We start from the raw sequence: 26,271 nt of genomic DNA on the forward strand, positions 1-26,271 counted from the left end.
CCTAAGGGTGTGGCCAAAACTGCCTAAAATCAGATTTTCAAAAATCTTCCTATCAAAAGCTGCACACATGTGTAAGAAAAACTAAATGCGTAGCGATGTAGAGCAGGAAGGCTTCTATCAAAATTGTAAATTTCATGATCCCAGGGTAGAGGTTTTGACCCCAGGGTGGGGCCAAACTTGCATGGTTTATAGTGCTTATGTGTAAAACACTTAAATAACATCTTCTTTAGTGCTATTGATACTAAATTGAAACTAAATAGATTTTTAGAAAGAACAGGTAGTCCTTTACCAAAATTGTAAATTTGATGATCCTAGGGGTAGGTGTTTTGGTATCAGGGTGGGGCCAAAATGGTCAGTTATTAAATGTGTGAACAATAGACATTTATAACTTCATCTTGATAACTATCATTCCAATTCTTTTCAAATATGGTATGAAGCATCTTTAGATCAAGGGGGTCATAAATTGTAAATTTCAGGATTCCTTCACCCCCTGGGGCCTTAGGGGCGGGGCAAAAACTCCTCAAAATTTACCAATTTTCAAAAATCTTCTTCTGAAGAACCGCACATTTGAGAAAAACTAAATGCATAGTGATGTAGAGCAGGAAGGCCTCTACCAAAAATTGTAAATTTCATGATCCCCAGGGTAGGGGTTCTGACCCCAGGGCGGGGCCAATCTTACTATATAGTATCTGTGTAAAACACTTAAATAACATCTTCTTTGTTGTTGTTGTTATTGATACTAAATTAAGACTAAATGGATATTTAAAAAGAGCAGGTAGTCTTTTTACCAAATTGTTAACTTGATGATCCCCAGAGTAGCAGTTCTGACCCCAGGGTGGGGCCAAACTTAGTATATAGTATATGTGAGTAAATTTGCTGATACTATTAAAACTCTAAATGCATACTTAGGAATAGCGGAAAAGGATGTACAAAAAATTGTGAATTTCACAACCCAGGGTTATGACTAGGATGGTCCAAATTAGTCGTATCTTTTGATGTTTTATTGTTATTACACCTATTATGTTATGTAAAACCTTTTATCAGTGTATGCACTTTTGAGGGCAGTGAAGTTTTAAGAAAACATCTTGTTTTATACTGTTGCTGAACATTTAGAATTTAGCTTAGATATTCAGAACAGGAATTTTTTTTCTAGATTGTATAGCCCTTGGAAGTAGTGATACTTAAATTCACTAGTACTCAGGTGACCGATAAGGCCTTTGGGCCTCTTGTGTGGTTGAAGGGTTATTGTTTTTCTATTATTATTGTCATTCTTAGACTCTCACAGAAATGAGTATTTTTACAGTACGGTAATCTGTATTTCAGTTGTAGACCTCAGGGCTGTTTCTCTGTAAAGTTGTTGAGGAGACAGGTCATTGCAATCCATGCCCATCAGTCATCATTCATAATGCGAAATCCATTATCTTTTGAATATTGTAGATTCCTCAAGGAATTGATTTATTATCATGTAATCTAGTAATAAGCACCACTCATGCAATGAAATTATTTGCTTTTATTTTTCTATTGCTGAAATACATGTTATTTAACAGTTCAGTTGTGAATTAAAGTTCTCGCAATTCGCCGTCTACATGTCATTTTGATATTAGATACTCACATGAAATAAGGAATTTACAGTAATATTTTCTTTTTCCTCTTGGCCAATTTTGTTAAAATCTTTGGAAATAGAATTCTGCTATGCTTCCAGTTAAAATGTAGCTGTGTTCTGTAGATTTCTGAAGTTACGTAAGTACTAAATTTAATGGAATCAATGTTCAGGACTCATTTGTGCAATTTTAAAGTTATGAGTGCTATTCTCCGAAGTAATCTAAATGTATATAATCATTGATTAATAAATAAAAGTGAGAAATTTCATTTTGGAAGTCTTAGAATGGAATTAATGTGAATAGTAGTTACTTTTGTTAAATAATCCACAGTGTTGAAGAATTAAAGAACAAGTTTAATTCTTGTTTCATTTGACTTTCTTTAAGCAGTGTTCTGGCCATGAAACACTTTACCCGATTTTTGAGTGATTTGTTCTGATTGGTAATTTATTTACTAAACACTTAATTGGCATCCAATGTGCTTAATAGGCATTCTTGTCATCTCAACAGGGAGGAGGGTGAGGGGATGTTGGTGGTTTTCCTTCAATACCTTTAATTGGGTCAGTTTTAGGCCTAAGCTCATAGTTGTATTGTGATTCAATTGGTATAGTTTTAATACCCCTCCAATAAAGTAGAGAGAGAGAGAGGGGGGGGGGGGGTCATACTGAAATTGGGTGGGCCTGGAATAATTTTCCTTTTCATCAGGAGTCAACAAAATTTACACACTTATAGCCATAGACTAAGACTGATTCTTACAGATTTTTAGAACCAAGATGAACTGGGTTTTATTATAGGGAAATGTTTTCTGGGCCTGAATTGATTACCCTTTTCATCTGAAATCACCAAACTTTTCTAACAGACTACCATGGTATGAAATACAAACTGGACTCTGATATAGGAGATCTGTCTCTTGGTCATAAGTGATATGAAATTCCCATTTAACTCGGGATTCAGAATGCATAAATGTCATATAAGCATAAAGCATCTCCCACCATCAAATACCTTGATCCCTGCTCTAATACAAAACTTTCTAGATATCAGCTCTTCTGTGATGGAGGTACGTTCAGTGTTCTGTTGATGCTTGGTTGGGTACAAGATGTATACATATATCATAGACTAGCTATGTAAATATGGATAAAAGTAACGAAAGTGTAAATTTTGTTTTTATCAGCCGTTGGTATACATTAAACTGACCATATCAAGAATAATATTTGTTTGAATTAGGCCATTAAATTAAATTTGAAATTATTTTCTATTTCCTCCACTGCACGAGTGATATTTTTATCAAAGAAAAATGGTGATTATCTATTTTTGTTTGAGCTAATTTATTATTAAATACTAATAAACTTACTAATATTGTGTGTACCTGCAGATTTGGTGGTTGCATGTCTGATAATCGGCCTTAAGGCAATATATGAAGGCAGTGATAAGCATTTGTACCCACAATGTGTGGACGATAGTGTGTAAGAATTCCACAAAGGGTTGGGTATGAGAACTTTCAAAGAAGTGTTCATTATATAGTGTTTTATGAAATAACAGAAATTAAGATTTTGCCTAAAGTTCAATATTGTACACATACACAAAAAAAACACAAGGAAAGCTTTTACATGAATGCCGATATTTAATCTTAATTTTTCTCAACAAATAAATTTCAAATCAATACTCTATGGACTAACTATTTACCTGTAATCAAATAATATAAACACTTTATTTACACGACCAAGCTATTTAAAGGGACTGATTCACGATTTTCCCCCAAATTTTCTTTTTCACTTTTAATGATCAAAATGTACTGTCTAATGTGTTTAAAAGAGTTCACATAAAAATTAAGGTTATACATTATTACAGAAGCTCATTTTAGAGAGTTTATTATTTGCTTGTAAACAAAGATTTTGGTATGTTATTGTTTACAAAATTTTCAAAAGAAATGGATATCAATCTAAGTATATTATATCTTTCAGATTTCAAGCATTTTTGGGGTAAAATATGCCATTTAAAAGTTAAAATTTGTGACTATGCATAATTAAGATGCTTTATTTACAAAATCAATATTTCACTTGTTTGTATACATAAAAAGACTCGAGTCTTTGTTTACATAACACAGATATAAGGCTAAAATATTGCTCTTATTCTTGCATTCAGAAGGTCAAAACTTTGACTGCCAACATTAAATGAGTTATATTTTTAATGTTTACCATAAAAAACAAAAAATATTTTAATTAAAAAATGAACCAGTCCCTTTACCCCGGCATTTAGCATTATTGAGGTAAGGTCCAAGCGTAAATAATTATACGCTTGATAGATGGTGTGTATATGCTGCAACCACTTTGAGCGATTGAGAGTGAAAAACAATGAAATATGGTTTATGGGACCCAAATTTCGAAAGTTCAAGAGATTTGAGAGTCAACCTGTATGTTGAAAATGCAATATATTTTAGAAAATCTTTACTCCTTGACATCAAGCAGGCAAAGTGTTTTCATGATTATAATGAGCAATGAGTCCTCTTTGAAAACTGAAAAAAAAATAATTTGCCCTTGTAGAACTCAATTAGACAATTGCATTTCACTGTGATGTGATAAAACTTGCTTGCTTATAAAAGAATTCTAGATAATCAAATGTGTATGATAGTTATACCAATATATCTATCATCTAATACAAACTATAAAAAGGGAGAAGTAAGCACACAGGTAATGCAATGATTTCTAAAGAGTAAAAAATGTGCATACTCAGGTGTCACAGTGACTGTTAAGACCCAAGGCCTCTTGTTAAAAATAAAATCTACCCACTGGTTTGTTTTTTCCTTCTTTATTTCAATAAAATTTTCAGTTTAATTTTTCTCTGGTCCAGCTTATAGAACAAATTTTATAGATGATGAGATTCAGAGTATCTTGTACTATGGAATGCAGAATAGTCTGTATCTTGGGTATTTATAGTTAATGTGTTCTGTGGTGAGGTTTTCTTGGGTATTTATAGTTAATGTGTTCTGTGGTGAGATTTTCTTGGGTATTTATAGTTAATGTGTTCTGTGGTGAGATTTTCTTGACTGATTTACTGATTCTTTGTTATTCATTGTTACATACTAACACTTTTTGTATCTTCTCATTAAAATGATAAATGACTGTACTTGTACAGAGACAGCACAGCCTACCTCCAGTCCCACAGTGACAGAGAAAATGAACCTGTACTCCTACAAGAACGTCAACTCACCGAATCAGAGCGGTACGTCTTCTGTACAATACTCCATTCATGAGAAACTGTTGGCTTGTTTAACATTCCCATTAATATCCATAGTTGTATGTTATTTATATTATACCATAGGAACCAGCGATTCATTATGTAAAAAAAATAATAAGGGCCTCAATCTTATATATTTTTTCAGAATCTCCAAGTGTATTCATCCCTGTCATCACATATTTACATTTCCAATGTTGTGTATTTAATGTCTTTACCAATTGTAATGAAATGTCATTTTTTCATGAATGCAATGCATTTGACATTAACAATTTGCGTAACTATGAATCTTATTGGCAAATATAGTACGTCTATTTTAACAACTGAGAATTCCAGCTTAAATAAAAATAGAATGTACATGTAAATATAAAAAATGAATTTTCATTTTTGAAGGTATATATGAACTACAATGCTTCATGTTGGCATAGGTTTTTATGAAGCACTAACATGCATCATGAAGTATGCTAGCCCTCATGTATTTTTAAAACAAAGGAAATTTATTTCTTAATTTGATACTTTAGAACATTTTTAACTTCTTCCCAGAAACTACAGTATCGCTATTAACCAAAACTGGTAACACAGATTGTGAGTTGTATTGTCCCTGTCACATTAGGAATTGACAAAAGCTAAAAAAAAAAAAAAATAGCACTCTTTAAAGACCCTCTTTTTAGCTCACCAGAGTTGAAGGCTTTTCTGATTGCAGTTTGTCCATCGTCTGTCTGTAAATTTTTAACATTTTCAACCTCTTCTCCAGAACCGCTTGGTAATTTTCAATAATATTTTTCATAAAAGCATCGTAGGGTGAAGGGGGCAAAAATAGGATGGGGTCATCTAAAAATCTTCTCGAGAACCACTTGGCCAGGAAAGTTTGAATTTACATGAAAGCTTCCAGACATAGAGTAGATTTAAGTTAGTTCAAACCATGGCTCCAGGAGTGGGGCCACAATAGGTAGTGCAGATTCAAATTTGTTCAAGTCATGGTTTTCATGGGTAGGGAAAAGGCCACAATAGAGATCAAAGTTTTACATGGAAATATATAGGTGGAAAATTCTTTAAAAATCTTCTCAATTAAAAATTCTGTTCATGAGAAGAAGATATTCAAAGAAGTTTTCTTATGCATTCTTATATAAAATGTTGATGCTCTAGTGTGACTACACCCTTCTTCTGGGGTTATGACTTGGACTAACTTCAATCAAAACTACCTGGAAATGCTTGCATGTTAATATGACAAATCATGGTTTTTCGAATTATTCCATAAATATATTGTTTATTGGTGATGTTTCACCCAAGTACGTATAATTTCGCGAGAATACCGCTTGTGTTCTGCCTGTGTAGCACATTGATTTTCTTTCGGTTGTCGGTTATAATTGTGAATTTCCATTGTCTTTCCATATATGGTCATATGGAAATTCGACAAACATGTAGACTTGACTATATTGTTGACTTGTAACATGTGAGATGTGATGTTGTACTGTAGGGATGACCGTGTATAACTTAGGAAACAATGATACATCTTTATAAAGAGAAATGTAAAATAAGAAATCAAAGGATTACAGAAATGAAGAGTACAACACTGAGGTATACATTTCTGAGAAACATAACGTACACCCCCTGAGTTACAAACATACATACATATATACATACATATAGTTGCATGTTTAGATTAACAAGCTTACATGCTTGGATTTTGAACACAATTACCCTCCATACTGGAAAGCTGGTCATGTTTCAATTTCTTTTTAAAATATATCTTTCTTCATTGGTGTGTGGTGTTGTTGTTTTTTTTGAAGATTTAAAAAATGTTGAATTCTCTTTTTATTTAAAACATCTATGTGAGTCTTCTGGGCATGTTTTATTAGGCATTCATACCATGCATCAAATCACAGCAAAATTTGGACTCTGATGTTTATAGGCATAACACCGTTTTTATTATTTTAGAAAAATCATAAAAAATCACATAAATGTAGAATAATTGAGAGCTTGTATCACTCTATTGATAATGAAATTATACTTCATATGAGATGCTTTCACAAGCCATTAAATAAAATTTGGGTGTAATGATCCGCCTTAAGATAAGTTATTGAGTAATTCAATTGTAGATGAGGAAGAAATCAGGACATGAATGGATGAGCAATTTTGTTCTTTGTTATTGTAAGCCTGTTTATTTCACCTCATATCTTACAGATGGTGTTTATTTCACCTCGTATCTTACAGATGGTGTTTTTTCTCCTATGAGAGAACACAGGGAATCATATGGGAACAGTGCAGTTTCTCCTTTGGAAGATACAAGCAGACCCTCGGCTGAATCAGTTAGGATCAGCAACATAACTCCTCTCAGATCTGATGTCAGCAGCATTAAGAGTGTATGTACAGTGCATGTTACAGGGGATATCACTGACTGTTAAAACTCATTGACCGACTAATTTACAAACAATGAAAAAGAAATTTTGAAACTGCTGTAAAAGGGGAATACATCATGGTGGTTCTAATTTCAATCTGTAGTCAAGGATTCTTCTGGTATAAATATCTATAGAGATACAGAGTGAGGTTTGATTATCAGGGGCGGATCCAGGAATTGCGGTTACGGGGGGTGCCACTTTATGAGGCAGGGGGTCTAGGGGCTCCCAGTGGGTCCAGGGCGAAGCCCTCGTGGGGATCCAGGGGGGAAGATCCTGAATTTTACAGGGCTTGAAATATGTCTCCTATTTATAGTCATTTGTACTATTTTCTATCATTTTTTATAAGGTGAAATTAATAAAATGACCCAAATATTAGGGGTTTTTGGAAAAAATTAAGTTATCCCAAGTAATTCAAGAAATCAAAAGATTTTGTCATTTATTTCTCAGGGAGTGGAAGAAATTATTGCTTCTTATATCGTTTAATACATTTTTGTAAACAAGATACCACGATTTACCTTAAATTTGGGGGGGAGGGGGAGGGACGCCAGCTGCGCCCCCCCCCCCCCCCCCCCTTAAATCCGCCACTGATTATATGCAGTTAAGTTGGGATCGATGTACTGTACATTAAATGTGAGATTATGTCTGCTAGGGAAAGCAAAGTGAACAAAATATTTCAACTGTCAAATGGCTAGTAGAAATGCTACTTGTACACTTTGCTCAGCTGTGGTTGCAACTTCTAGTAGAACAACAGTTTTATTCCAGACCTTCATTTCAAGCCATCACCACAAACTAAATGTAAAAACAAAAATGAACGACAATGATGTTTTTATTCTTCCAAAAACTGCAATATCAGCAACACAGATAGGGTGCTTAATACTTGTTAAACAGATAGGGTGCTTAATACTTGTTAAACAGATAGGGTGCTTAATACTTGTTAAACAGATAGGGTGCTTAATACTTGTTAAACAGATAGGGTGCTTAATACTTGTTAAGTTTGAAATAATGTAATTAAAATAAAATCTGAAAATAATAATTCTATGACTAATTGATTACCTTGATTTAGAGTACCACCATGTTCTCATTATTGAAAAGCCATCAGCTGCTAACAAAATGAAAAAGAAATGTGTGAAGATTTTAATGTTATTCAGTTTGATAATTGTATAATGGGATATTGAGGACACTTGATACAAAACAAAATGGATGCACAAGTTGATATATTTATATATATGTATTGACTGTATCCCATTTCCATTCTCAATGACCGTGTAGTGTGTGACACAGCATGGTGGGAATTCCGTCGTCATCGAAAGCAAGTTTTTTTTTTACTTGCCTAGATGGTCAAGTGATCTAGCGTGCTGTTCGCATGCTGCTAGGAGATTTGGTTCTGCAGGACATGAGTTCAACCCCGGGCAGGAGCGGAGTTGGATATATATATATATATAGTGCTAACATTTTACATTCATAAAACAAATTTATATATACAGTCCCTGAAACGTTCTTCTTTCCCACTTGAACGGTGAATGCACGGTGAGCGAATGGTGAACGCACGGTGAACAAACGCAGAGCGAACAGTGAACGAACGCAGAGTGAACGGTGAACGCAATTTGGTGCACGGTGAGCGAACGCAGAGCACAAAGTGAACGGTGAACGAACGCTGAGTGCACACTGAATGCAAAATGGTCTATTTACTTGGAATGTTTCGGATTTTTCCCTGGGATTTTACTTATTTCATAATCAAGTAATAAAATACATGTACATATATATTTCAGCAATTAATAAAAAATGAAATAAACCGGACAGCGTATTTTACAGTTCTGGATATATTTAATGTAATATATTTTTGTACAAGTACCGAGTATACATCACATGTATGTATTTCATGAAATTATCGCAAATTGTACATTAATACACACAACAGTCATACACAAACAAAAGCAAATTTCGTATGCACATTGCGTATACATGTACCATTATGTGTACAGATACATTTAATGCATGGGTATAATATATATACAATGCATGTGGAAAGGAAAACACTATAATCTACATGGGTAGTGACATCTAGAATTTACAAACTTTACGAGCTCGATCGTTTGGGATACCTGTAATTAACAAACACAACACCCCCCCCCCCCCGAAAAAAGTCAAGATAGATGCAGTAAACAAACAATACGGACGGTATACCCTGTGTCAACACCTTAACACTCGACTAACAATCCTAACAATATTAAATATTCCTACTTTGTGTCTATAACACACCAAGATGTAGGCCTAGACTACAAATTTATAAAAACTCCTGCGTCATTCATTTGTCGCAGCTACATCGACCCGAGGAAATAATCCTAGAATTTATGCACATGTAAGTACAAAACTTACTATTTTTATTATTTATGTGACCATAGATTGCAGTCAGATCGTGCAATATTTGTATATATTTGATGTAGATAAAACTGTTTATTGTACTGAACTACCTGTAGAATGTTTAAAGGCTAATGCAGAAACGTACCAGATAAACAATTACATCTTTGCATTAAGGACAAATGTTACAAAAGTTTCAATTTTGCAAGAGTACTAAATATCAGTTTATTGACAATGTCTTTCATAAATATAGGTGTAAAAATAGCTACATCAGTTTGACATTCTGACACGTACATACGGTACAATGTACATTATGTAGCATCGTTTGTTTTTATTTGGGGGGGGGGGGGGGGGGGGTGACTTGTTTAAAACTCTTGTCAAGCAATGGAAAATAATTATAATAATTTGTTATTTTGCCCGAACTTGTAAATGCTAAATCGTGAACACAGGGGAAGAGGTTTTCATTACCTGAAACTGCCTTATTTTTTGCACTTGGGTTAAATTCATAATGACAATATAATTAAGCTCTTACATGTATATTCGTCTCTCATTTAGAAGTTTTTTTGGTTTTTTTTAACAAAAGCTCAAATGAACCTTTCGGCATTCACAGTGGATAATCCTGACATTTTGTACTTCAAAATTAAATTTCTGATATAGTAAGAAAGTATCCTTCCACTCTCACGTACACGTTCAATTTTCATTTTCGCCTTGCTATCAAGATTGGTCGTTTCACTTTGGTGTTCTGAATGACAATGAAAAGACTGAATGATGAACGAATGGTGAGCGCACGCTGAACGCTTTGTGAACGGTGAGCGCACGCTGAACGCAAAACTGTGAACGGAGAGCGCACGGTGAACGCACGCTGAACGAACGGTGAGCGAACGGAAAAATGGTAAAGTAGAACGTTTCAGGGACTGTATATGTAATAATTAATTTTCACAGTGATCGGTAAAAGTATAGGTAAATAGATAAAAACGTCATAAACAGCAGAACGCTAAAGTTAAACAAATCTAGACGATAGTGTTTTAAAATCGGACCAAAGTTACAATTGATTATCGAATTGAATCAGCAGCATACTATCGATTACGTAATTGATAGTTTGAACTTCCATTTACAGTTGCATTAAATAAAGTACATGTACACTATATAATATCAATTCTGATTAAATGATATCCTAATAATGTCTTTACTGTTATGTTTAATAAATTCATTGAATCAATGAACTTTGGACAAATACAGAATTATATACAATAGTCAACTCCTGATGAATGTTTATCAACACTAACTGATTCACCTATTTCAATACTGATCCAGTTTCATTAATCTATGAGTTAATGAACAAGTGCTTGTTTTAATCTGGGCCTTTTAACAATATTTCCACCCAGACTAAAATCTCACTCACTAGGGACTGAAGAGACAGGAATACAAATGCTAAAATTGATAATGTTTGAAAGATACTGATATTTTTTTCACCACTGCAGCAAAATCAAACTGGAATTGTTGTTTGATTTTCTTAGCCTACAGATAGTGTTCATTGACACCATTTTCTCTCATTAACATTTATGTACATCATTGAATAATTTTTAAAAATTTGAACATTTGATATTTTCATTGTCCTCGGAACTTCAGTTTCATGAAGGTGTTATTTTTCAATATGAAGTTGGAGGTAAGCATTTCCTAAATTAAATAAAGTTAAAGGTATTAAATTGTTGGGAATACTTTATTAGTGATCGATTTCATAACACATGACCTCAAACTTCCCTTGATTCACATTCAACTATTTTTTTGCACACCTTGCTAATGTAGATTACTATTGCTAGGTGACCCCTCGCCCTTTTTCCTGAATCGAAAAGTGTTCATACATTCGACCTGGTTGCGGAAGGGTATGGAAAGGTGGAGACAAATCTGCATCATCTTTCCCAGCCATTATTACGCAAATTAGAGTTACGTCCCATGATAATACTAAAATTTCTATGGGTTTTGTTAAGTAAATTATTTCCGGAATAGTCAGCGACAATCAATGTAAAAAAATTATGATCGATTGTCGGTGTGTGGCGTTCAGCGACAATTTTTCAATAGTCTGCGTCTATTGTAACAACACTACTAGACGACATAAGATACTTAAACTGTTAAAACATATCAATTTGTTTATTGTGACATCATAGTAAAGCAATGTGGGAAAATAAATTTCGATATTTCTATAATGTTATTGCTTCATGTCGCATCAAATTCATATTTTCATTTGATATAAATTACATCAGATACTTTAGAAAATTGAACTATACGGAATGAAGCTATTATTTGACCATATTAGATAATGGTTTGGAGCAAATTATGCTGCATTTTATATTTATATTATACCTAGATATAATAATTCTATACAATGAGTTATCTGATTAATCTAGACAGTTATGTGCAAGAGAGAATGAACTTCATATTTTTCTCAAATATCATACTTTCATACTTCATAAGGGACAAAGCAATTTGTTTATACATAGGTTTCTGATACAGCATTCAGTGAGGAAGGAAACATAAGAAATGGTTATCATATATCTTTTTATTTTGCTGCTCGTACATTATAAAAATACATTGACAGCATGGTGGTACTGTAAGGGTGATCTCAGATACATTTAAATGAGCGGATATTCCAGTCTCTAGTTTTGCTTTGTTTCGGTGTAATAAATGATTTATTGCATGAATGTTTGGGAGATATAAAGATTTTTTTACCCAAGAAAAATTATATACACCTCGGGCATTGCCCTCAGGGAAAATGATTTTTCTTGGATGGATAAATCTTAATATCTCCCTCACTAGCATGCAATAAATGTATTTATTATATGATTGAATAATTCCTAGCTCTCTAACTGGCTGAGATCCAACAATGTAGAAATCATACTACATTATGTTTACCTGCACGTGACCTTCCAGGTGAACATAAGGAATTATTTTTTCCACATAGGACCAAAAATAGGTCCAATTTGACGCGATTGATTATACTTATTTTTGCCGTCCAATGAAATTCTTCGTTTCTCACTGGGTTCGGCTAAGATTTCAGCAATTCTAGAAAAATGGTGAGGTAGGTTTTTTTTAATCATTTAATCATATAATAAAACAATTATTGCTGTTTTTGAGGTCAATACGATGATTTAGACACCTTCGAAGTACAATATTCACCTCGCACTTCGGGCTCGGTGAATATTGTACTCCTCAGGTGTCTAAATCATCGTATTGACCTCAAAAACAGCAATAATTGTATATTGTATTCATATGGTTTAGTAATAACTTTGTTTCTTAATTATAGTGGGAGAGTCCTTGTCTAGTGTAGATTCAGATTCTGTGTGGAAATTTAGTGCTTATTACTTCTCTAGTGTAGATTCAGATTCTGTGTGGTTAGTGTTTATTACTTTTCTAGTGTAGATTCAGTGTGTGGAAATTTAGTGCTTATTGCTTCTCAAGTGAGCAATGTGGCCAGAGGCCTCTTATTTTGTTTATGTAATTTTTTGAATGTATTTCTGTTTTAGCATAATGGCACCATGGGACTGTCTCCAGTGTTGGGGCCTTTTGGTGGGTCACCAGAAAACTTGTTGATGGATCAACTCTCAACTTCTATGAGTCGCCCAGTAGACCGACATTTATTAGAGCCAGCAGAATCACAAGCTTCACCAACTCCATACTCTGAATTAGGTAAATGTTTCTATTGTTATAGACGGCAACTAACACAAAGTCCAATGATATATCAATGGCCCTTAGATTGAATTTACACTAAATTAGTTCAAACCATAGCTTGTATGAGTGGAACAGACAATTTACTTGACAAATTCTGACATTATATGTCATAGCTTTATAGTCATTGACAAAATCATTTTTTTTTTTTTCATTTCTTCCAAAACAATCACAAAGATTTATTTTAAACCTACTGTTTTGCAGTTACTTCCCATACACTGGAAGTTGTGGGGCGTTCTTACCATTGTGGTCCTAAGCTTCACATAAATAGTATTAACAAACAGTGTATAGTAGAGCTTACGTTACAAATTCTTTATCATGCTGAGTTTTAACGGTTTGTGTTATATTTATGTTAAAAACAATGTTAAAGTTTCTTTGATTACAGCCATATGTGATGTTTATTTCTGTTCAAGTCGTGGTACAATTAATAAAGAGAATTTCAGAAGTAATCAGTTCAGAATAGCAACATACACCTGGAAATATAAGCAGAATGAAAACAATATGGGATATAATCAGACACAAAGCATTGCTTTTACAAAAACGGGGAGCTGGAGAAGAATTTACTGACTGTACAAAATATTTTCTGAAAATTCTCTGCAATCGAAATAAAACAAATCCAAACCTCTAAATCCTAAATCGTGGGAAAGAAGGAAGGGTCGATCCTTCAGTTCAATTCAATTGTTAAATTTTACTTTTCCACCACTACAATTCACTACAATTTGGAAGGGGGGTGGGGGACAGCCCATATAGATCAAACTTTGCATGTAAAAATAACTTTGTGTGTAACAATAAAAAGGGGCAGACCCTCTGTTGCTACATGCTTGGTAATTATTTTTGTATACATTTGAGTAATTGCAATGCAGGTCAAGCTGTGAAATGTACATGTTGCCTGATGTCTCACTGTATCGTGCTAGTTCAATGTTTTCTATGAAAACATTTTCAAACACCAATATTTTGTGTTAAATTTGTGATGTTAAAAAAGTACGTCTTTTCCTCAACCCACAGAGTTTAGATTTTTTCGTGAAAAATACGGTGTGCAACTTAGTGTTAGTTGAAATTGAAGAGTTCCATTGTATCGTGCTACATCATTAAATCAATCTATAGAGCTCACAAAGTGACATAATTCAATATTTGTTAAAATCTTACAAGACATTTGGTTTTATTCTTATGTCTGACCCATTGTAATAAAAAAAATATACATAGTACATAGAAAATTTAGCATGTATGATTGATGCCTTGCTATGCTGTGAGTGAATAATAAATTAATGATTTTTGGGCATAAAGATAGTGTTTTCCTACATTTGTTTACATTCAGACAATGAAATTACTTATAAATATGAATAAAAAGAATAATAGATATGTTTGCAATATCTAAATTGTACCTAATTGATTTATCTTATATGACTTTGCAGTAGAAATAAAGCGAAGTCAAATTAAAATTTTTATGAAAATATATGTAATCATTTTACCTTTCTGGCTTTCCATATATTTTTAGCCATTGACGCTTATCACGTATTCTAGACAACAAATATAATCAAACGATATTTTGAAAATGATTCAGAAGGATTCAACAGATTAATGCATATTATTCTAAATGCTTTCTTCGTCTCTTTTTAGAAAAATTCAAATTCTGCATTATTTGAACTTATTGTACTGAAACTTACCAATGTCATAAACTTTCATTTAGAATATATTGTCTGACTAAACAACGTGATTTCATGTTTTTATTCCAAAATTAACCTGCCGCTAAGGAAGCATTGCACATGCATAAACGACGAATATAAAAATAAAACGATACAATGGGATGCACGATACAACGAGAAGCGAATATAAGTTGATTGACTCAAAATTTGATATTCAAAAGATTGAATCACATGTGAAGAAACATATTACTCTAACAGAAAGATTACACTAGATACTCTGATTTGACGTAATTAGCATGTTCTGTTCATTGGTACCTGATGTACAATTTTCAGGAGTGTCAAAATGAAATTGGCAATCGTAAGATGAAAATTTGTTGCTGATGGCAATCAAATGTTAGAGGTTATTTTTATGCCCTGTTATGTAATTGATCGTGTCAGCTAGTGTTGCTTATATCCTTCTTCTGTCGTCCATCTTGTTTTCTGTCCTCTGTCTGACTGTCATGTTTTGTGTTTGGCTCATTTCTTAATAATATAAGTTATTCAATATGTCAATTCAGGGTAACAAAGGAAAAAACCTATTCGTCCAGATCTGGTTTTAGTCTTTACATAAAGCTCACCCATAATCGTCGAGGTGAGATCAAAAGATTGATGTTCGATAAAAATCTAAATTCAAATAGTTAGGGGGTAAAAACTACTGTAAGTTTCTGTCATCTGACATCGATTACACTAATATTACATTTTAATGAACATTTAATAGTTTGTAGTTTTAATGTACACTTTCATTTGTGAATAAACAATAGAAAAGGTATACAGAGTGTTATTTATACTTGTATGTTTTAATAGTTTCAACATTCATCATAGTGAAAACTATGTGAATTTAATTTTTTGTCAGACATTGAACTTTTGATCTTGCCTCTAAGGCTGCATGAGTAAATGTAATTGATTGTTTTTCAATGCCTTTAGTATGTGGTCATAGAGGTAAACTTTTAACAGACCTCTTACAATGATGTACTGGCATGATACATGTATTTATGCATTTTGAGCTCTATATGACATTTCATATTTTTGTAGTGGTATATATCCGGTTTTAATTACTTTCGGGCTAACTCTCTACTTAATAAACATCTATTTTACAAGACATTTACAGGGTTTTACACTAACGCTAGTCAGGTAGCCCAGGATTAGTAAATTTTGCCCCAGACTATCAGAATATCATTCATGAGTAGTCCAGTGGCCTACTGAAATATTAAAACCTAATGAAATCGACTAATGTCTAATCTTGAAGGCAACTGCATCAATTCTGCCATTAAAAAATATAGCTGGTAACACTGCAATTCAAGTGTACAATCTACACCCAAAACGTCGTGGTTTGATAAATAAATCTGTAAGATTAGACACTAAAATGAGTTTATTAGAAGGTCATTTTGCAACAGAAATGCAGGATTTTGCTTCTCATCATCATCATCAATCCACTTCGTCCCATGGGGGACATAGGGCGGCTACAGTGGCTTTGCTACTGTAGACGTTTCTGTAACCGGATTTATCCACTGGTGGGTGGTTGGCCCTCCAGTTTCACCAGAGCCCCATTAGCCGGCTCACGCTGTTTCCAGGCTGCACGGCGAGGACGAGGGGTTGGACTTTGGAGCCCGATTTTGCTTCTAGACTACTATTAATATGAGAAATGTGTGTATCTTATGATGATAAGGATAAATGGTATAAAAGTTTTGATTTATTTCCCTATAAGAATTGCAAGTGTCAACATTGAGTAGGAATGTGAAAATTCTTGTATGGCATGCTTTTTTTTTTTTTGGTTACACATTCTTCCATTGAGTAACGCAGAAGGAATGGTTATTGTCCTTGGAATAAAATCGACCACATCGAGGATAGTTCCACGTGACTGCTTTCGCACTTGTAATCTCTTCAATTGCCTTTTATATATAGAATGGATATGCATTTAAACTAGATTATTGAAGAAGGGGAAATCAAGATGGCGCTCGATAGGTAGGAGGTCGTTTTTCGTGAGCACAAAGTTTGGAAATTTACGACTAAATAGTGAATATTATGGCAGTGTACTTCTAAGTAAGTGAGAAACAAACATTCTAACATCTAAAAGGAGTCTTTACGTCGAGAAAAACTTGCAACCGTACTTTGAATACAGGATTATTCCAATTTCTGTGATTCGTGAGTACTATTTACGATTTACTGCAGTGTAGTAGAGCGCCTTAAAAAAAATTTTTTGTTGAGCGTCTCCTTTGTCGAACTTTTAAATTCAGGTGCGTTATTATGGCAATTACCAGAAAAGGATCGGAGAAAAATAAAACATTGTCCGAGAAAAGTGATGATACTGCTGGATCAAGTGATCAAACGTTGGCAGCCATTAGGTCTGACTTACGGGAAATTAAAGAAAACTTACAAAAAACAGTGAAAACATGTGATCTTGAATCCATGGTAACAAATATTGTAACAGGTCTCCTTAAAAGTTATGAGAAAGAGGCAGAAAAACGTGAAACACAGTTAAAACAAAAAATAGACAGGCTTACAACGGACGTTGATAAACTAACGATGGAAAACGAAACCCTACGGGAAAAAATTTGTGAGGCAAATAAAAATAACAGGGATCTACAAAAAGAAATGAATGAAATCCGTGATTTAGCGACATTTTCCACAGTGAAATCGAATTACAATGAACAGTACAGTCGAAAAAATAACATCAAAATATATGGCATCCCAGAAACAAAAGGAGAAAACATCGTAGAGGTAGTAAAATCTACATTGAAAAAGAAGGGGGATGTGGAAGTTGACCATCGAGACATTGAGGCGGTGCACCGCATTCCAGGATCCAGACCAAACGCACCAAGACCCATCCTAATGAAGATGAGAAACAACGACAAAAAGGCGAACATAATGCGATGCAGATCTGCTGTGAAGGACTCGCCGGGTAATGTTCGTCTTGGGGACGACGTCACCAAGGAGAACAGAGAATTGATTGTTCGCCTTATAGACCATGAGAGCATAACATCTGCTTGGTACTTTAATGGCTCTGTTTATGGTAACGTAAAAGGAAAGCGAGTGAAGTTCGATATACTCGATGACATTGACTTCAAAGTGAAAAAAATCCGGGAATAAAAATTCCATCCGCTATCGATTTAGACTTTAGTGTTGATTTATTGTACTTCCGGTGTCATAACGAAAAATGATTTTGGACATCTGCCATCCAAACAAAGTGACTCTCACGTCTCACAACTTGATTTTTCAGTTAGATTTTGTTTTTATTGACAACTGATAATCTTAATTTAACTGTATTATACATATATGTATTTCTACTTCTTTCTCTTTTCTATCTCTATCCCCATTTCTCTGTCAACAAACTTCAACATGGTTCCATGGGTTCCAGTGGGTATCACTTTAGTCTCAGTAAGTTTATTTATTTATTTTTTCCCTTTTGTAATCTGAATGGTTAGAATTATTTCAGTAAATTGCCAAGGTTTAGGTGATATTGCGAAACGCAAGGACGTATTTAACTACCTAAGAGCTTTAGAGTGTAATATTTATTGTTTGCAAGATACACATTTTTCACATGATACTGAAGATGAAATAAGGAACTTGTGGGGATACCAGTGCTTCTTCAGTTCATATTCTACAAACTCCAGGGGAATTGCAATTCTAATCAATAATAATTTTGACTTTAAACCTCTGATAGAAAAGGGTGACATTGATGGAAATTATTTTATACTAAAAGCATGTATAGAAGGTCATGAAGTATTAATTTGTACTATTTATGGTCCTAATAATGGTACACCACTATTTTTTGAAAATATACAAAATCACATTGATGATATGCAATGCAGTAATATTATTTGGTGTGGTGATTTTAATCTGGTTCTAAACCCAGACTTGGATTATTATAACTACAAATATATTAATAATTCAGAAGCAAGAGATAAAGTTTTAGAAATTATGGAAAGTAATTCTTACATAGACCCATTTAAACAGCTACATGAAAATATTCGTAGATACTCATGGAGAAGAAAAACTCCATTGAAACAAAGTAGGTTAGATTTCTTTTTAATATCCAAGACTCTTTTGTCTGGGCTAGAAATGTGTACTATAGAACCTAGTTATAGGTCAGATCACTCAATGATATCCTTGAAGATATCTTTTAATGACTTTAAGAAAGGTAGAGGGTTATGGAAGTTTAATAACTCTTTACCCTATGATGAAAATTATTTAGATTGTATCAAAGATATTATTATAAAGGTAAAGAAACAGTATGCAATCCCTGTATACAATTTTGATAACATACATGATGTATCTGATGCAGACATTTCCTTCTCTATTAACGATCAACTTTTTTTTAGAAACATTACTTTTAGAAATAAGAGGTAAAACTATCTCTTATGCATCATATATCAAAAAGAAGAAAGAAAGAGAGGAAAAAGAATTAAAAGAAAATATCAAATTACTAGAAGAAAATGTTTGTGACAGCAATATCAATGAACTGTGTAGTAAAAAGCAAGAATTAGAAAACATTAGAAAAGATAAGTTGCATGGTATTTATGTAAGAAGTAGAGCTAGATGGATTGAAGAAGGAGAAAAACCATCACATTATTTTTGTACGTTAGAATCTAGAAATTTCACTAGCAAAATCATACCAAGATTAGAGTGTAATGATGGGACAGTGATTTATAAACAATCAGAAATATTAAGGGAAACAAAAACATTCTATGAACAATTATACAAGAAAAGCAATTTAAACACAATAGACTTGCACAATGATCTTGGTATTGAAGATGTTCCAAAACTTTCAAATAAAGAATCTGAATCACTAGAAGGTAACATTACTATTGAGGAAGCCTCCAATACCCTTTACAAAATGAAATCAAACAAATCCCCAGGATCTGATGGTTTTTCTGCGGAATTCTTCAAAATGTTTTGGAAGTATATTGGTCTTTTTGTAGTTAGGTCTATTAATTATGGGTACAAAAATAACTGTCTTTCTATTACACAAAGACATGGTATTATTACATTGTTACCAAAAGGTGACAAGCCGAGACAATATTTGAAGAATTGGAGACCAATTACTTTGTTGAATACTGTGTATAAAATTGCATCAGGCTGTATTGCGAATAGAATAAAAAGATACTTAGACAAAATAATTAATCAAGATCAAACAGGTTTCATCCCCAACAGATATATTGGAGAAAACACAAGGCTTATTTATGATATAATGCACTATACTGAAGAAGAAAATATACCTGGATTATTACTACTTATTGATTTTGAAAAAGCCTTTGATACTCTTTCATGGACATTTATACAAAAAGCGCTAAAACTTTTTAATGTTGGCCCTTCAATTAGGAATTGGGTATCGATTTTTAATACAGACATTACATCTGCAATCAATCAAGGTGGTAATCTCTCTGATAGAATCATTATTCAGAGAGGTTGCAGACAAGGGGATCCATTATCACCATACATATTTTTTATATGTGCGGAAATATTAGCAATCCAAATTAGAATGAATAAGAATATCAAAGGCATTACTGTAAATAATGTAGAAAAAAAGATCTCACAATTAGCTGATGATACCTCACTTATCCTTGATGGCAGTGAAGAATCTCTCGCAGAAACTTTTAAAACTTTAGATTATTTTTCAGAAATATCTGGACTACATATCAATTATGAAAAAACTCATGTAATATGGTTAGGTTCCAAAAAATATAGTAATGAAACTTTACTGCCAAATTACAGGCTTAGGTGGGGTACCACCAGATTTACTTTGTTAGGAATACATTTTGACATGGAATTAGATAAGATACCACAATTAAACTATGAACCAAAATTAGTGCAGATCAAATCTATAATCAAACAATGGGAGAAAAGGTTTTTAACTCCTATAGGGAAAATTACAGTTATTAAGACATTGGTTTTGCCATTATTAAACCATATTTTAATGTCAATCCCAAATCCTTCTGAACTCTACCTTAAGGAATTAGAAAAGATATTTTTCTTGTTTATATGGAATAATAAAATACATAGGGTCAAAAAGGAGGTCATTGTTAAAAAATATGAAGATGGGGGTTTAAGAATGGTAAACCTAATGGCATTCATAGCATCTATGAAGTTGTTTTGGATAAGATATCTCATATTTTCAAATAGAGGGATGGAACATTTTATTCCAAAGTTGGACTTAAGCAAATTAGTGAACTGTGGAATTGAATACATTACAATATTCTTGAAAACATTGAAAAATAAATTTTGGATAGATGTATTTAAATCATGGCTTACATTGCATAACCTTAGTAAAGAGTCTGATGTTGCTGCCGATGCACCTCTATTTTATAACCCAAATATTCATATTGGTGGAAAACCATTTTATAATAAACAAATGTTTGACAGCGGCATCAGACAACTTAATGATATAATCAGTGAAGATGGTTCATTTCTTGGTTTTGAATCATTTTGCAATACTTATCCAAATACAAAGATTAATTTTTTAGAATATAATAGCATTATTCATGCTGTTAAGGCTTGGGTGAAAAATTGTGGATGTGACAAAACTATCAAAAAGCTCACAAATCCATTGATTATGTCAAATATATATACAGTGTTGAAATGCAACAAATCAAAACTTTTTTATGAAATTATAAATCAAAATACCTCAATCACATCAGGCAAAACAAAATGGAGTGAGGTTTTGGAAGTTGACACTAAAGAATGGAAAATAATTCATAAAATACCCTTTAGAGTGACAAAAGATAGCAAAATACAATGGTTTCAATACAGAATTATAAACCGAATCTTAGCTACAAACTCTTTTTTATTCAAAATCAAAAAAATTGACTCAAAGTACTGCAATCATTGTCATTCTGAAGAGGAAACAATAGAACATATTCTGTGGGAATGTGATTTTTTTACAATTATTCCTAGCAGAATTTGAGCATTTTTTAGAAGATAAGACTGATTTACAGATAGCTATTACAAAAAAATCTTTTATTCTTGGTTTTATTGAAAATAATAGTCTGATACAAAACACTATTGTCTTATGGCTTAAATACTATGTGTACACAGCAAGATGCACTGAGAAGTCCTTGAGTGTGCGTGCTGCAATTTCACAAATTAATTTTTTTTATGAAACTCAAAAATTTATTTCGTATAAAAATGGTAAAAAGGAAAAGTTTGATGCCCAATGGAATCGATGGAACCTTCTGTTTTCTTAACTTCTCTCTCTTCCTCTTCTTCTTTCTTTCTCAAACCACACATGCCTTCAGCTCATATGCTTTGTTTGTTTTTTTTCCTTCTTCTCTGCATGGATATAATATTATTGTATATCTGATATACCGGTATGTGTACAAAAATAAAAAAATTATAAAAAAAAAAAAAAAAAAAAAAAGATTATTGAAGATAAATATACACATACCATAATCATATATTAAGAAGAAAGTGTTGTAAATGCAAAATATAAAATAAAAGTGAAGTGCATTCGAACCTTGGCAAAAAATAAGCTCAGCAACGGACTGATCTATTCTATACCTTGTACAAGTAATACCCATGCAAATATGAATCAGGTTTTTAAAAACAGTTATTTTTTTTTAGTTTTTCGTGAAGTATGACCCCAAGGCAAAAATACAATTGTAAAATTGATCTTAAGATTGTAACCTATCGAAATATCAAAACAAATCTATGAAGGACCTCAAAGCCAAAATTTTTGTCAAAATTGGTGCTTAAATTGGGAAAATGATGTTTGGGCCAACTTTGAAGATTAATTTCAATATTGTAGATAATAAATTATAGGTTTGAAATGAAAATTGAAAAAATTATAGATTCGAATTGAATATTTTTAACTTCTTCTTGATAACTACAGTACCATTAAATTTCAACTAAATATATAATATTTAGAAGGAGTAGATAGTCCTTATTTACCAAATAATTATTGTGAATTAATGATCCCAGGGGTAAGGCACATTTGGTTCCAGAGTGGGGCCAAAATTATTTTGGTGATTATTGTCTTTGTTATTTGAAAGACATAATGATTTATTGGATATAGGTATTTATCCTTGGCACTGCTGCAGTAGCTTTATTGATAAAGTGCTTGTTTCATGTGTGGGAGATACAGGTTTAATCTTAAACCACAGTAGCAACTATTCCTTTACCAAGTGCTCAACGTTAGATTTGATAATGATGGGATCATTCAGATGAGGCCTTAACACCTGAGGTTCTGTATCATGGTAGACATTACCACAATAAAGATGTGTCAAACTTTGCTGCATTTCACTTAAATCTGGCGACATCTCCATATAAGTGAGAGATTCTGAAAGGGAAATTGAACACCAAACAAACAATCTTTTTTCAGCTATTATGAGGAAGCATTCATGTCATATTGACACATCTAGTGTTGGGTCTGTACCAAATGTTGTAGATCTATGTCATTTGTATATGACATACACATATTGTCCATGCTATTCAAAAGGTCCAAAGACTGCAGTAAAAACCTTTGTGTAACAGATGTCTCAGTAGCCAATTCATAATTCTGAACATTTTTTTTCAGACATGCAGAGACCATCAGCTTTTACAAGAAGTAGTGAGAATCAAAACCTGCCCAATTCCTTCATTCAAACAGTAAATGATGATAGTGCCAGTCCCGTGTTTGGAAGAGACTTTGATTCGTACAGCAGAGCAAGGAATGGAAGTAACACATTAATGAAAAACAGTAGATATGATGAATCTCCAAGTGCTAGCTCGGGAGGAGGTGATGGTGTTTCCCCATATAGATTGACTACTTCCCCTGAGGGAGCTCAGAGTGTACCCATAGCAGATGTAGCAATTCCATCGAAATTTCCAGGATCACAAACAAATCAGAACTTCCAAACGCAAGTCATACGCAATCTTATCAGTGAAGAGTTAGAAGATTTCAAAGATCAGATTCACAAAGACATTCTGCAACTACAAGTTGAGATGCTCAGACAGTTTCAGATACAGATGGTATGATTTTTAGCCCTTAATTCATTTTAAAATGGTTTAAATATCATCACATGGTTCCATTTTAGACTCTTTAACAGCTCCAATTAGAAATAGATCATAAAACATACTGTAGACCTGAGAGCTTTTTTGAGTCAATTTATACATGATGAGGAGAAAATCTTGTGAGCTATTGATATCATATCGGTTAATAATATACACGAGTCACAGAATACTACTGCATTACGAGAATTAAAATTTTGAGACTGGCCTTGTGCAGTAAAACTGAATTTACCAGTACACATGATGGGGATAATATTTTTGGCTGGTAAGGGCAGCTAGACGACAAGTGCACTCCACTGGATGTAAAATCAGACAACAAAAAACAAAATGTGACGGTGATCACCATGTAGGGTATGTTTACAGGTAAGATTGTTGTAAGTATGGTTCAGGGGGTCAGGGAGGAGCCACCAAATAAAAGGAATGAAAGTGTGCATTTAAATAAGTAGGAAATATGCCTATAAATGCAAAATATATTACCTACGTCTATGACAAATTACAAAATCAGAGAGAAAATTAGGGATTGATGAGCTTATCATTGAGTAACATGGTATTAGATTTTAGCACTTGGCACTTAATTTAAAGAACTAGGTTTATTTGAAAATTCTAATTTGGTCTTATTTTTGGCAATGATTTTAACCTACATATTTGACTAAAGCATTTTTATGAATTTGTTGTCTTTCTTCTTCTTCTGACATTTGTAACAAAGTTATCCTAGATTAAATCCATCATATTTTCTGTCAAAACATCATTGTCATGGTGAATTTTAGGTATGTCCACATCTAAACAACAGAATGAGATTCGAGCAGAACAATAGTTAATGAATAAATCTCTCATGAAAATGTCTTTCTGTTGTTTTCATGAGGACACCACAAATTATCTTTAAAGTTGTCGTGTTTTTTTTTAAAAGCCCAAATTGTATGATTCGTTTTTAGGTCACCTAAATTACTCTGGTGACCTATTCCAGTTGGCCAGCATCTGTTGTCATATGTTAACGATTGAACATTTTTGATAGATTCTTAATGGCAAGACTTTGTGATGCCATGGTGTTTGATGTTGTTACCTTGACCTTGAGATGTCATGGTGTTTGACCTTGACCTTCGAGTATGACCTACTTTTTAAAAAACTGACGTATTCAATATCTCCTGAACTATTTATGGTAGAATTCTATATAATTTTGTATATTGATTTCTTTTGTCAAGAGTTTTCATTTCATACCATAATCTGTGATCTTCTCCCAGAACACCAAGGTCATGTTAGTCACATTGTTGTTGAGGCATCCCCATATTGTGTGAATTCATGTTCAGTTATGCCAGAACCCTCTGAAATTTTCCATGAGAATAAAGATTGAATTTTTTTTTTAAAAATCACAACAATAAAGCAAGGTGACTCAGGTGAACGATGTGGTCCATGGGTTTCTTATTGGTCTGTCCATTTGTTTGTATTCAGTAACTTTAACCTTGGCTATAACATTTGAATGGATGGTGATAGGGCTTTCATATTTTATATGTGTATTCCTTGCGACAAGACTTTTTTTTTTTTTTTTTGGTACCAAAATTTTTGACCTCATGACCTTGACTTTGGAGATATGGGGGCATCACTGTTTCACAAACACTTTTTGTTTTTATATGCCTGTCTTTAGATGATCATTATGGTATAGTGATCGTGTCCATCTGTCCCGCTTCTTAAATACTATGAGACCTAGAATCATCAAACTTTGTCAAATGATACATCTTGGGTAGAGGGTGGGTTGCTCTTTAAAGTTAGGTCACTGACTTTTGATGAAGATGATATAGCCAAACATGGCAAAATCCTATCCGACAGTTATGAAACTGAACAATTATTTGGTCCAGAATCATCAAACTTTGTCAGTTAATGCATATTAGGTTACACCCTAAATCAAAGTCAATGTGACCTATGATTATATATAGATGATATGAATCCTAGAATCAACAAACTTTGCCAATTTGTTCATCTGTATAGAAGTGTAAATTGCAACTTAAAATCAGGTCTTTTAGAATAGTAAGTATTTAAAAAAAAAACCCAATGTTTTAAGGAAAGTAATCCCTACATACAAAGGCGAGTCAATAAGTAACCAGTCTAACTTATTTCCGGTTGAGATCCACCTCTTCTTTTTCGATGTAATTGCCCTCTAGTGTGATGCACTTCGAACAACGGTGTTCAAGTGCCATCAGCCCAGAACTGAAAAAATCAGGGTCCTTTTCATTGACCAAATCCTCAACTTTGCAGGTGTGGACTCTTGCGTTGTCCTATTGCAGCAAAACACCTTTAGAGAGTTTA

At 33.2% G+C, this 26,271-nt stretch overlaps 1 protein-coding gene across 4 annotated transcripts in view; it reads left to right on the top strand.

Annotated features, from left to right (window-relative positions):
• Positions 1-26,271, top strand: part of LOC125653315 (protein NEDD1-like) — an 82,624-nt gene that overhangs the window by 52,568 nt on the left and 3,785 nt on the right. For all 4 annotated transcript variants that reach the window (XM_048882735.2, XM_056144801.1, XM_056144802.1 and 1 more), the window contains 4 exons: positions 4,731-4,817; positions 7,044-7,192; positions 13,108-13,270; positions 23,501-23,934. In XM_048882735.2, coding sequence (XP_048738692.2) covers positions 4,731-4,817; positions 7,044-7,192; positions 13,108-13,270; positions 23,501-23,934 — 833 coding nt within the window. The remainder of the gene's footprint in view (positions 1-4,730; positions 4,818-7,043; positions 7,193-13,107; positions 13,271-23,500; positions 23,935-26,271) is intronic.

The sequence above is a fragment of the Ostrea edulis genome, chromosome 7, assembly GCF_947568905.1.
Source record: "Ostrea edulis chromosome 7, xbOstEdul1.1, whole genome shotgun sequence".
Taxonomy (NCBI): domain Eukaryota; kingdom Metazoa; phylum Mollusca; class Bivalvia; order Ostreida; family Ostreidae; genus Ostrea; species Ostrea edulis.